The 13,775-nt window shown below is 45.1% G+C and overlaps 1 protein-coding gene across 1 annotated transcript in view; it reads right to left on the bottom strand.

Annotated features, from left to right (window-relative positions):
* HOMER2 (homer scaffold protein 2) overlaps window positions 1-8,248 on the bottom strand; it is a 63,070-nt gene extending 54,822 nt beyond the window's left edge. The window contains exon 1 of the mRNA XM_081337328.1: window positions 5,406-8,248. Within this exon, the coding sequence (XP_081193454.1) occupies window positions 5,406-5,527 (122 nt within the window). The 5' untranslated portion in view covers window positions 5,528-8,248. The remainder of the gene's footprint in view (window positions 1-5,405) is intronic.
* Window positions 8,249-13,775: the final 5,527 nt, after the last annotated feature.

The raw sequence follows: 13,775 nt of genomic DNA, 5'->3' as shown, positions 1-13,775 counted from the left end.
ATCCCTGTATGACCTTTTATTTTATCAGCTTGTCAAGGTATGTGCGCATGTGGGTTTTTTTTAAAAAAAATATAATAATTTATCTCAGGGACACAAGTTAATAAAACCAGGAGTGTTATTTAAAGATTTTCACATCGGGAGTAAAGATTATATTCATTAGGCTTCATTCCAATATACCCTACTTGGATGGTGACATACAAACATCAAACGTCTCATTAAAGTGTTTTGAGTTTTATAGATTACAGGTTGTCCTCAACTTACAACAGTCCATTTAGTGACTGTTCAAAGTTACAATGGCACTGGAAAATGTGACTTATGACCATTTTTCACCGTTACGTGCTTTGCAGCATCCCCGATGGTCAGGTGATCAAAATTCAGATGCTTGGCAACTGGTTCATACTTATGACGGTCGCCGTGTCCCAGTGTCACGTGGTACCCTTTTGCGACCTTCTCAAAAGCAAAGTCAGTGGGGAAGAAGCCAGAATCATTTAACAACTGGTTTGCTAATTTATTAACCGCAGCGATTCGCTTAACAACCGTGGGCACAAAAGGTCGTAAAATGCAGGCAAAGCTCCTTGAACAAATGTCTCACTTAACAACAGAAATTTTGGGTTCAATTGTGGCCATAAGTTGAGGGCTACCTGTATTTTTAAGTCATGGGCATACTATGAAAGAACGCTAAGAACAAACACTAGTCAAAACTTGCATTTGGCAGTGGGGAAAAAGGGGTCAACGACACACACACACACACACACACACACAGACACACACAAAGTCCACTAATTTGCAAAGTTCATGCTTTCTCCTTCCCCTTCCCCAGCATTGACCAGAGAGGCGTCCTTCTTGGAGCCAGTTTCATCCAACATTCCCAACCTTTATGCTGTTAAGTGAGACATTGGTTAAGCGGGCTTTACTCCCATTTTACGACCGTTCTTGCCTCACTGGTTAAGTGGATCACTGCAGTTGGTAATTTAGCAACCCAGTTGTTCAGCTAATCCGGCTTCCCCATTGACTTTGTCCGAAGGTTGAAAAAAGGGATTACGTGACCTTGGGACAAAGCAACGGTCATAACTACGAACCAGGGTGCCAAGCATCCGAATTTTGATCACATGATTGTGGCGATGCTACAAAAGGTTGCAACTGTGAAAAACGGTCATGAGTCACCTTTTCTTTAGTGCCGTTGTATCTTTGAATGGTCACTAAATGAACTGTTGTAAGCCGAGGAATACCTGTATTCTAACAGCTTGGAAGCATTTGTAAGAACAAATAAGAGATTGCGGGGGGGGGGAATCTGGGAAGGAATAGAAGCAAAGGGGACGCGAATAATCAAGAAATAAAAGCGAGTCTGTCAACGCTTAGCCCAGGTGAGAAAAAAAGGCGTGAAGCATCACTGCAGTTTGTAAGGAAATTCCACCTTAATGGACTTAACTATAAAGGAGGGTTGGAAATTTCTCTGACAAGTGTCAGGATTCTATGTCCATCTCAGGGCCAAAGTTGGAAAAAGTTAGCTGAAGTCTGTGTCAATCGTTGCTTCCTTGATCCTGCCCATTTGTGTTGGGCTTTACACAGTAGGAAGGAATCACAGGTTAATAGACAGGAATCACTCACACACACACACACACACACACACACACACACCCTGTTCTCTAGGACATTCAGGTAGTCCTCGACTTATAAAAGTTCATTTACTGACCGTTCAAAGTTACAACGGCCTGGAGAAAAAAAATCCTCATGATCACGTGATCAAAATTCAGAAGTCTACCTGTATTTAAAAACAAGTTTTTTTTAAAAAAAGGGGAAAAAGAAAAAACACCAGCTCTTTGAGGTAGGCAGGGCAAGGAGCAGACCTGGTAAGCACTGCAGGAATGCTTTTTATTGTAGTAAGCTAAAACAACAAATTTTGTCCCACCTTATACTAAGGAAAAATCAAAAGGGGGCTAGCTTGAGTTTCTTTCTCACCCTGTTTTCCCTGGGGATGTGGTCTTCCTTTTCTCAAAATCCCAAGGTCATATCTGTATTCTTTCACTGACAGTAAGAAAAAAAAGATGGAGGGCAAAGAAGAAACCCCAGCTAATCCATTCCATGTAACGCTGGTGATTTTAAAAAAAAAAAATGTTAGAAACCCAATGGTTCCAAATTCAAAAAAACCCCACCCCATTCTTCATTGCAAAATTCCGACGTTACATCCAAAACGGAAATGCAGTTCCAACTTGGGTTGGCTTCACATCCCAAAATCTTTGAACCGCTCTGCTTGTTTCAATGCAAGGAAAAATCTTATTGATTCTGCAACAGACTTGCCTTTGAAAGCAGATTCCTAGCAAACAGCGAAGTAACTAGAACAGGGGTCTTCAAACTTGGCCCTTTTATGATTGGTGGACTTCAACTCCCAGAATTCCGGTAGTTGAAATCCACAAGTCATAAAGGGGCCAAGTCTGAAGACCCCTGAACTCAAATTCCCAAGCGCTCCTTTGGAGCCCCAATAACAATGTATTCAACCAGCCAGCAAAATCAAGCAATCCAATTATCTGAAGAGCCATTGACGTCTACATCAAGAATCCATATTCGGGAGGCATTTTTTTTTGTAGCCCTGGGAACCAATTCAGCACTAACAGAAACACATGCCTGGACTTGACAAAATAACACAAACTACAACTGACCAGTCATTTTTATGACTTAATCAAGGGACATTATTTTAGAAGGACTGCCATAAAACAGAAGATGATTGCCGTTATCCTGACGGGTTAGCCTGATCCAAGTGGAAGGGGAATCCATATATTTGTCAGCTGCCCCTTATTACGTCCTTATATTTATGTTCCAGGAGCTCTGGGCAGAAATAGATTAGACTCTCAGCTCTAAAGCCCCTAGAGAACAGTCATTATGCATCACACACTGAGTCATGAATTCTGATAAACAAACCACAATACCTGGATTCATGCAAGACTTAAACCAGAGGTCCCCAAGCTTTTGAGCACCAGGGACCGGTTCCGTGGAGAGATGTTTTTCCGTGGACTGGAGGGGGCCTGGTTTATTGCACTGCCAATATCCTGCAGATGGGGCTTTGCTTGTTTGCGCAGACCGGTTGCTAGCATGTCACGGCCCGGAACAGGTCCACAGCCCTGGTGTTGGGGACCCCTGCCTTAAACCACAGCTAAGCATATTAAATAGGTTCGGTGATTGGTTAAAGTTCGTCAATGAGAGCTTCAGGCTGAGTCAGGGATTTGAACCAGCATCTCCTCAGTCTTAATTCAAGACAACCTTAATGCCCTAGATGAGCGTCCAGGTTCATAGTTTTAAAACTCCTGAGACCCTTGTCTGGAACCAGAAGAAGCTTCTAAAGAGATAGAGCGCAGGGGTAACAATAAAGGATCACAAGATCTGAGAAGTGCCCACCCGGACATAATTACCTGGGATGTAATTCCTACAACTCTAACTACTCTTCAGATACACCTGGCTAAATGCATTTTTTCTTCTTTTTTTGCACACGGATGATGGACACACGCACCTACTTACTTTTTCAAGCTACTTCGAAAAGTTTGGAAACTGCATTGCTTAGACTGGACAAAACAGTTCCCATTGGGGAACTCAAGTGTTCGAAAGAGAACCTAATGAAAACTAATGCTTTTAATGTTTCCATCGTTGGGCTTTTACGCCATTGTAAGCTACCCAGAATCCTTCTGGATAGTGAAGCAGATGGCACATACATTTAATAAATAAATAAACTGGAGGGTGACAGTCTGCAATTAGGTTTTTTTTTTTGTCCGGCACCATGAACCGGTCATTCCTACGCCATTGCATTCAAGGGCTACTCCAGAAGTCAAATAGGCTCGGCAGTCTTTAACAAGCTGGCATTCTTAAAAAGACATGAGGACATGCAATTCTCAGAGCTCACAGCCAGCCCTGCAAATCCTGGCTTGCAGTACCGGAACTGGCAGTCTGATCCAACAAAATTCACTAGGATGGGTAAACAAATACTGTAAGCGAGAGCTGCAGTGCTAAATTGGAATTTGCAGAAAGACGTTGCCTCAAATGAGAATGCCAACCATGGACGGGAGTTGGAAAGGAAGGGTTCAGTCTTCAACGCTGCCTGGACACAGAGCTAGTAAGTAAGGGCTCCCCAAATCTACTTCTGTTTCAAACTCACAGAGTGAATTCAGACCAGCCACGGGTTCTCAGCCTAATCTATTTTACAAAGGCATCGTGAGAGTCATATACACCCAGGGAAGAAAGAGGAAGAACAACGCACCCCAATGCATCGATATTTTAATGAGAGCGTCCAGACTTTGCCCGCTATCCTTATTTCACGCAGCAGTTACTCCAATTTGTCCCCTTCTCCCCTTTCTCTTATCTAAGTGAAACCCACCAGGACTTCCATCATTGCATAAAACCTCCTGGCAGAATCTAGCAACGCTTCAACTGCTGACTCGTTTGTGATAAGGCTTGTAAATTTGGGGGTGTGGGGGGAGGAGGGATCCCACCCCACCCTTTCAGTTACAGCCTTTTCTCCCTCCTTGCTTCAGCTTTCAGGAAAACACCTGCTTGCCTTCTTCACAGCTCTTTCCAGGTCCTAAGGGTAAAAAAAACACCCTGATTTAAGTAAGCCCTCTTTTAAACCCCTGAGAGGGTTGCTGGTTGAAATCTGCTGAGGGGAGGGGAGGGGGGGGCGCAGTTCGAGAGACCAGGCTTGGTCCTAGCTTGCCAAGGGTGCTCCAACCTCGTGGAGCACAGCCTCCGCCTTGGAGAGCTGCCTTGGCTGAACCGTAAACTGGCAACACGATAAACCACCTTTAAAAAAAAAAAGTTTCTCCATTGCTAAACCTGGCATGCCTCCTCCACCCAGCCGCCTCGGGAATCACAGGACGCTTCCCTTCTTCCCGACAACGTTTCAGCACCCAGGACCGTCAGCGGGAGATCTGCGTCCCCTCCTCCAGATGTTGAACGACCTTCCAAGCCCCACCGGCCTCTCTTCCGGGAGTTGCCAGCGATGGTGGCGCAACATCTGGAGGGCCGCACAGCTGCCCTGCCCGGGATCCGGTGGGCTTCCTTCGACGGCAGCCCCAACAAGACGCGCTCTTGAACTGATCGGAGAGAGAGGGGACGGTGCACTTTCCGGGCGGGACGATGGGTGTTGTAGTGGAAGGCGTCCGGGAAGCACCGGCCGGGCAGCTCCGCTGGCTGAGAGCAACGGCAACGGCGGTCCGGCTAGCCGAGCTAAGGGGAAGGACGGCCAGGAGGCGCGGACGGCGTTCCTGGCTTGGGGAAGGCGGCCTCCCGCCAACTCCGACGGAACTGCCCCGGAGGGAAGGGGCAGCCGGGCGGGCAGCCCTGCCGTTCCCCCCTCGAGACTCCGCTCCGGGGTCTCCGTCCGAGGGAGCGCCCAGCCCGGCGCGCTCGGAGCTCCGACTCACCCCATCTCCCGGCACTTGTCTCCGGCGGCGAAGCTGGGCGGCGAGAGCGCGCTGGCCGGCGGGGTCTCCTCGCCCCCTCGCTCGCCGCCGGCCAGCGCGGGGCGCGTCCCGACCTCGCACATCCAGCTGTCAGAGGAGCGCGTCCTCCGGGCTCGCCACCCGGGCTGGCCACGGCCTGGCCAGACGCTGCGCTGCGCTCTGCTCTGCCCTGGCCCTCCAAGCGCCTCGGGGAGATCCGCGCGGTCGGGAAGGGCCGGCTGGGCGAGGGAAAGCAGGCAGGCAGGCAGGCAGGCAGGCAGGCAGGCAGGCAGGCAGGCAGGCAGGCAGGCAGGCAGGCAGCGGCGGCGGCTCCAGCGGCTCGTCCCACCTGCTTCGCCCGCAGCCGCCTCCCACTCGCCGAGAGGGCGGAGAGAAGCCGGCAGCACGCGGCGGCGGGCAGGCGGGGCCAGGGGCGGGCCGTGCCAAGCCGGGCGCTCTGGCTGCGCGCGATCCTGAGCCGCCGCCGCCCTGAAACTGCTGCTGCTGGCAAGTTCCCGGCCGTGGTGGTGGTGGTGGTGCTGGTGTCAGACGGCGCTGCTGCGTAGGATCGGGAGGGTTCCTTCCCTTTGGCGCTGCGCGCGCGCGCGGAATCGGAGACGGGTTTCCTTCCTTTGGACGGGCAAGGCTGTTAGTGGCTAATTCTATACGACTAAATCCGCCTTGGAAGATGAACGCTTAAAGGATGAGTTCCTCGATCTTTCTCTGTCCTCCTCTCCTCCCGCTCTTTCTTTCTTTCTTTCTTTCTTTCTTTCTTTCTTTCTTTCTTTCTTTCTTTCTTTCTTTCTTTCTTTCTTTCTTTCTTTCTTTCTTTTTCTCTTTCTTTCTTTCTTTCTTTCTTTCTCTTCTTCCTTCCTTCCTTCCTTCCTTCCTTCCTTTCTCTTTTTTCTTTCTTTCTTTCTTCCTTTCTTTCTCTTCTTTCTTTCTTCTTTCTTTCTTCCTTTCTTCCTTCCTTCCTTCCTTTCTTTTTTTCTTTTTCTTTCTTTCTTTCTTTCTTTCTTTCTTTCTTTCTTTCTTTCTTTCTTTCTCTTTCTTTTTCTTTCTCTTTCTTTCTTTCTTTCTTTCTTTCTTTCTTTCTTTCTTTCTTTCTTTCTTTCTTTTTCTTTCTTTCTCTTTCTTTCTCTCTTTCTCTCTTTCTTTCTCTCTCTCTCTCTCTCTCTCACTCTCCTTTTCTTTTTTTTCCTTTCCTTTCCTTTCCCTTTCTTTCTTCATCTTGAAAGCAACCTCTTCAAAGCACCCAAAATCCTAGCAGGATAGTGGAGTGGTTCCCCGAGATTTTGGTCAACTGAACTGCGCAGGTCTGCTGGGACCGGATCCCTGACGGATAGGATTCGTGGCCAGCGTTTCCCTTGCTCAGCTAGGGAAGCTCTTGGGAGGTTGATCCTGGATCAACAAAATCCTGGTTCAGGATTTATTTATTATATCGGTTTCTGATTCGTCCTGGCTGCAGCGAGGCTGGTTGTTGCCTGGCTTTCTGTAAACCCCAATGGAGGTAGTCCTCTCAACTTACAAGAGTTTGTTCAGTGACCGCTCGGAGTTACAATGGCACTGGAAACAGTGACGGATGAACGTTTTTCACACTTACGACCGCTAAAGCATCCTCGTGGTCGCGTGATCAAAATTCAGACGCCTGGCAACTGTTTCATATTTATGACAGTCGCAGCGTCCCAGGGTCACGTGATCCTCTTCTGACAAGAGAAGTCAGTGGGGAAGCCCGATTGCTAATTTAACTGCAGCGATTCCCTTAACAATCGGGCAAGAAAAGTCATAAAATAGGGCAAATTTCTCACTTAGCCACAGCAATTTTAGGCTCAGTTGTGGTCATAAGTCAGGGACTATCTGTAAAAGAGACTATTTCTAGCTCGGGGTTGAACTGTGGGGTCCTTGGTGCTCTCTGAGCTCGGCTGTTTGCTTGCAGAAGTTTCATAACCCAACTAGGGTAGCATCCTCTTAAATCAACCCCACCTGCATTGCACTTTAACAGAGCATTGAGTGGCCCACAAAGGGGGCTTCATGGCCTCAAGCCTCTCTTAATCGATTCTTGTACGATCTTGAACAGAGACGCCTGCAAAGATTCCTCACCTTTCTTCCCAGAGCCTAACAAAATCAGTGAAGATTCCACGGATGGAAATGGGGGAGCTGGTTTGGTCCCTTTGAGAAATCGTAAAAGAGCCAGGGATCCAGTTAGGAAGATGTGGATTGGGAGAGGCGATGTTCTGAGTCAAGTCAACCAGCAGACTGTGTGCACCATGAAAGTAGCAGAAGGGGGTGGAACCTGTTTAGGCTTGAAATCTAAGCAGAATGAGGCGTGATTGGAATTTGGATGGGAGGATTGTCAGGTTGCTGTAGGCTAGCTTGGAAAGTCAACAAATCTCAGAATTTTTAAAGCGTGTCCCATGCTGTTGCCAAGAAAACTGTGCTGACTTGTTGGGTGAGGTCAGCAGGAATCCAGCTTGACTCAAAGGAGACTTTAAAGAGGTGTTCGACAAAAACATCGCCAAACTTACCCCCCACCCAGTACAATTCTAAACTACAGTCCTTGTACATTCCTGGCCCTCCAAAACTTCCCACGCTTCAGAAGTGGGGTGCAGGGACAGCACCTGGGTGCAGGAAACCAAGTTTCAAAGAGAAACGTATTTTCCAGCAAATCACGTCTTGTAAGTAAGATTGCTTTAAATTCACTTTTTCAGTAGGAACCCGTTGCAATCAAAAGAATCTCTCATGGCGACACACAGGGAAAGCACAAACAAAATCAATACCAAATCATGTGGCAGCAAACAATAAACCAAGCGGTTGTTAAAGGCAGCAGCTGCCCAAGGAAAATCTAGAAATACCACAGCCGTATAAAGCTATTTAAAGTTTGACATCTCAGAAGAAAAAAGTGTGAGACAAAATTATTTCTGTCTGTGAGGAAACTATCATCCACTGGGCCAAAATGCATTAGGCTAAATCAGGGATTCTCAACTTCAGCAATTTTAATAGATGTGGACCCCAACGCCCAGAATTCCCTACTTAAAGGGCGGTATATAAAAATAAATAAATAAATAAATAAATAAATAAATAAATAAATAAATAAATAAATAAATAAATAAATAAAGACAAGCAGGGTAAAATATAAGAATGAGTTTGCTTTAAAAGCCCACGACCTTTATATTTGAGATTGATTTAGGCGGGGCCTCAAGTGGCAATTTCAAAGTACAGAAAGAGCCATTAGGATTGAATTTTTGAAGAATGCCAGCTAGGGCACACCTGGTGGAAGAGGCTCTAGTTCAGAAAAACTTCAAATGTCAAATCCTTCAAGAATTCCAAGATTTTCAGTCCAAAGACTGAGTTCATGCACAATGCTAAATTACGATTCAGTTTGTCCGCTCTTTGGGATTACGTGCAACGCGAACCCAACCAACGAAATATTCAGTTTAGGGATGGAAGAATTACAGGGAGTCCTCGACTTAACAACAGTTCATTGAGTGACCATTCAAAGTTACAACGGCACTGAAAAAGTGAGTTATGACCATTTCTCAGACCTGCAACGGTTGTGGCGTCCCCATGGTCATGTGGCCCAAATTTGGCCGCTTGGCAACTGACTCATATTTATGACTGTCGCAGTGTCCCCGGGATCATGTGACACCCTTTTGCGACCTTCTGACAAGCAAAGTCAATGGAGGAAGCCAGATTCAACTTAACAACCTGGTTACTAACTTAACTGCAGTGATTCACCAACAACTGTGACAGAAAGGTAAACTGGGGCAAACTCACTTAACAAACGTCTCGCTTAGTAGCAATGGAAATTTTGCACTCAGTTGTACTTGTAAGTCTAGGACTAACTATAGTTCTGCAAAAAAAAAGGCCTGGAAAATGACAATTAATTGGGAAAGTGCATTTAGGATTGCAGCTGTAGTTTACTATCTCTCTCTCTCTCTCTCTCTCATTGGTTTTCACTTCTCTTTAAATAATGCAGTTTTTAAAAAGAGGCAGCTTTAGGGTGACTTGCAACACGTCAATTAGTCAAATGACTAGGAAGGGCAAAATTTAAGTGATGGCATCAGAAGGAGCCTCAAGGAGAGCAGAAGTGGGCTTTTTCATTATGACCGTCCAAAATGACTGTTTCCTGCCTCCCAGCAAAGCCCTTTTGACGGCTTTTTAAATGCATACCCTCACACTTGTGGCCATCAGACCCATGCAACCTTAAAACAGAAGGGTTGCAACTATTCTACTCACAGTGCAACTTAAAAGTGAAATTCTATCCCAGGCATGATATCAAAGACCACTCCAGGGAAGTTCAAAGCTGTTTCATATCACCAAGGCCGCAGATTGTAATTGCATCCCCCTCCTCGGGTTACAAAACCTTAAGAGGTTTCAAGCACTACTCTGTAAGTGCAGCTTGGAGCTGAAATGTCTGCTTAAAACTCTGAAAAACAGGCATCTAAGACAAAGCAGTTGCATTCTTCTACATTTGGGGCAAATGTACAGGCAGTCCTCAACCACAATTGAGCAAAACATGTGGTTAAGCGAGACCGTTCTAAAGTGAGTTTCGCCCCATTTTTTATGACCTTTTTTGCCACAGTTTATTTATTTATTTATTTAGATTTATATACCACCCTTTCCCGAAGGACTCAGGGCGGTTTACAGGGCATTTAAAAGAAAATCAATACAAACGTTAAAACAAATTTAAAAAGATTAAATAAAACCCTGAGAAAAATAAAAAACCCAGTTAAAATTAAATTAAAAAATTGTTGTTACGTGAATCGCTGAAGTTGGCAAGTTAGTAACCCGGTTGTTAAGTGGAGCTGGCTTCCCGGTTAATTTTGCTTGTCAGAAGGTCGCCAAAGTGGACCACATGCAGTTCAAGCATCACACGAAGCCATAGTTTATTTAACCCTGGATTTAGTGAAGAAAGCCATTTGGCAGGAGTCATATAACATGCCAAGATGCAAACAAGGAGATCATATTATATCACTTAGCTGTGCAAACTCAGTAGGTTGCCCCACAGGATGATATTCTTTAAGAGGCCTTTCCAACTTCTCCAGCCTGTGTGTTGTCTGGAATGTTTTGACAGACAAAGCAGCAAACTACAGAAGAACAAAATCGAATATTATAAAGGAAAAGCAACGCTGTGCAATTTCGGAAGAAGGCAGCCTCGTCTCCAAGCTAATTAAATAACAAAACCATTTCATTCTGCAAAGTATTTTTTTCCCTCTTGCATATGCCTGTAATTTGAGTATTTTGAAATCTCAGCCTCTTGTCACTCAAATCCCCATGCCTTAGAAAAAAATTGCAGACATCTGCTTAAAATATCCATCTCTGTGTCATCAGAGATTCATAATCCAAACTCATGTAATGAACAGAGGCTTATATTTCAAACCAACTAGACAGTTTTAACATTTTAATGCTTCCTCTTTCAATTCCGTGGGACATCGTCCTGCACGCAGTAAAGCCTGCGTATTGCAAATTGAAATGCTACCGATTAATTTTTAATACCAATTCATTAATTATCTTTATCCATCTCTGTTGCTGCCCTCAGCGTGTGTTTGAGGAGGATGTACATGATCCATGACAATAATAAATCTATAAAGACCACACAATAAAACAAAACAGAAAGAATCCAGAAGAATAGACAATCCTAGAGCTGTCAAAAGAAAAAAATCATCCCAGATCAAATGCCTGAAAACAACGGCAGATCTTTAATGCTTTCCAAAACTGTTACACAGGGTCAGTTTTGATCCTGATGGATCAAAACTTTGATCCTACTGGATGGGCTGATGTCATTGGAGGTAGATTGTCTTACAAGTAACGTGACTTTGAGCCACAAAGGGCTTCGTAGTTCCGGAAAAAGACCTGGTGTTGCACCCCAAAATACATTGATACAGCTTGAATACCTGTATGTGGATGTTCCTTGGTAAATCCGCATAACAGAGGTCTAGATATGTAACTGCTCACACTGTTGTAATCTGGACCAGCTGAGGCTTTGGGGTGATTGCCAAGGGTAGTCCCATGTATAGTGCACTGCAGTAATCAAAGCACAAGGTGACTATAATAGGAGGGACTGTAAGCAAGAGGCAATTGCTGAAATTACGGCTTCAAGAACTAGGAAAAGCACTGTTAGGCTTTCGTGTCTAAATCAATTCTTTTAACTAGTATATTCCATTTATTAAGCAAACAGGCTGAAGAATATATCCTAGGTTTGATCAATTTGGTAGTGAGCGAACATAAGGGTCACAATATGAATCCCATGTCCTTACCAAATGGCTATTAGCAACAAGCTACTAATTTCTGCAACTGTTTTTTTCCACACCGGGCAACCCCCGTATTTCTTCTTTAAATGGCAATAACAGAGGAATGTTGGATTAGATCCAAAGCCTATTTTATTTCAGGGGTCTTCAAACCTGGCCCTTTTATGACTTGTGGACTTCAACTCCCAGAATTCCACCTGGCTGAGGAATTCTGGGAGTTGAAGTCCACAAGTCATAAAAGGGCCATGTTTGAAGACCCCCTGGCCTATTTAGTACAGCAGGGGTCTTCAAACTCGGCCCTTTTATGACTCATAGACTTCAACTCCCAGAATTCCTCAGCCAGCATGCCTGGCTGAGAAATTCTGGGAGTTGAAGTCCATGAGTCATAAAAGGGCAGAGTTTGAAGACCTCTGTAGTACAGCATCCCTGTTCCATAACCAGCCACCATTTTTGGAAGACAATAAGCAGAGAACCTTGCCTTGGAAAACAAATCTCACAAGAAAATGGCATAGAAAGAAAGAGGAGACACGATACCACAACTGACACCCTGTGAGAGCTAAAATATCAGGCCTATTACATGCTGACTTATACCAGGTCAAACCAATGGTTCATTTGGTTTAGTATTATCCTTTACAGAATAATAGAGTTGGGAGGGACCTTGGAGGTCTTCTAGTCCACGCCCTGTTCAAGCATAACATTCCAGACAAGTGGCTGTCCAATCCTTCTTAAGAGCACCCACAACTTCTGGAGGCAGGGTGTTCCACTGGTTAATTGTCCTCACTGTCAGGAAATTCCTCCTTAGTTCTAGGTTGCTCCTCTCCTTGATTAGTTCCCATCCATTGTTTCTTGTCTTGCATTCTGGAAAATAACGTCAACCCCCTCTTCTTTGTGGCAGCCCCGCAAACATTGGAACACTATTCTCATGTCATCCCTACTCCTCCTTTTCACTAGACCAGCAGCCCCCAACCTTTGTGGCCTGGCTGGGGGGCTGGGAGAGGGGAACCAGGTTGCACAAGCTGTGGGCTGGCACGCACATGTAGCTCCACTCACGCTAGTGGCGGGTCACTGAGCATGTGCACCGGCATGCCGCTTATGAGAGTGGAGCTGTGCATGCATGCCTGCCCACCTCTCATGTGGCCCAGTTCCAAATAGGCTATGGCCCAGTACTGGGCTATAGGCCAGGGATTGGGAACTCCTCCACTAGACAACCCCAATTCCTGCAGCCGTTCTTCCTGTGTTTTAGCCTCCAGCCTCCTAATCATCGTTGTTGCTCTTTTCTACACTTTTCCCAGAGACTCTACAGTTACGGACTAGTATGGATTCCTAGTCTTTTAGACTAAGAGTTTTTCCTGTTCTATCCCAAAACAACGCAAAGCATATCTGAGATTTCTGCAAGCGAACAATTCACAGTCTCTTTCTCAGCGTCTGCATATTATCATTTGAGGATAAGTTAGTTTGATTTTTGTTCACCGAGTAGGAAAGTAATGTTCACCCAAGTCTTTAAATACGTCCAAGTCCATCTGGTATGTACTTGGCTCAGCTTTCCCGCTGCTTTGTCCATCTGTTTTAAATGTACTTCCAAAATGCCTCGTGACTTTTCCCCTTATACACACAGTCAACGTCAGTTACCTTCAACCTGTCGTTTTCCAGATATGTCTGGGCAGCAACCCTGAGAGGTTATTGTTCCAAAATATGGAAAGGACATCATGTCAGAGACAGTTGCTCTTGATGGGGGAAAAATATTGCATGAATTTGGCTCATGTGTTTCCAGGTCCAGAATGAGATTCTAGATGGATTTATTTTGTTTATTTCTATTCTGCCTTTATTATTTATTTATTTATAAATAATGCAAAGTGGCAAACGTATCTGAAACAACTTCCTCCTCCTATGAATGAACAAAGGCTTAGACTGACAGGTGTAAATCCTCTCTTACAGAGCATCATCTGTTTAGTGGAGGATCCATGTTCTGTTTAAACATTGAAAAACCCTACAATGTCAGAGTAAGATCCTTGGAATTGCTATCCAGAGAAGGGATGTATAGAAACATAGCTCAGGGACTTAAATCTTTCCGTCTAATGGTGAAATGACATATATTTTTCACTGT

Source organism: Vipera berus (genome assembly GCF_964194415.1).
Source record: "Vipera berus genome assembly, chromosome: 12".
Taxonomy (NCBI): Eukaryota; Metazoa; Chordata; class Lepidosauria; order Squamata; family Viperidae; genus Vipera; species Vipera berus.
The sequence above is the reverse complement of the archived record's forward strand: the minus strand, read 5'-3'. Positions and strand labels throughout refer to the sequence as shown.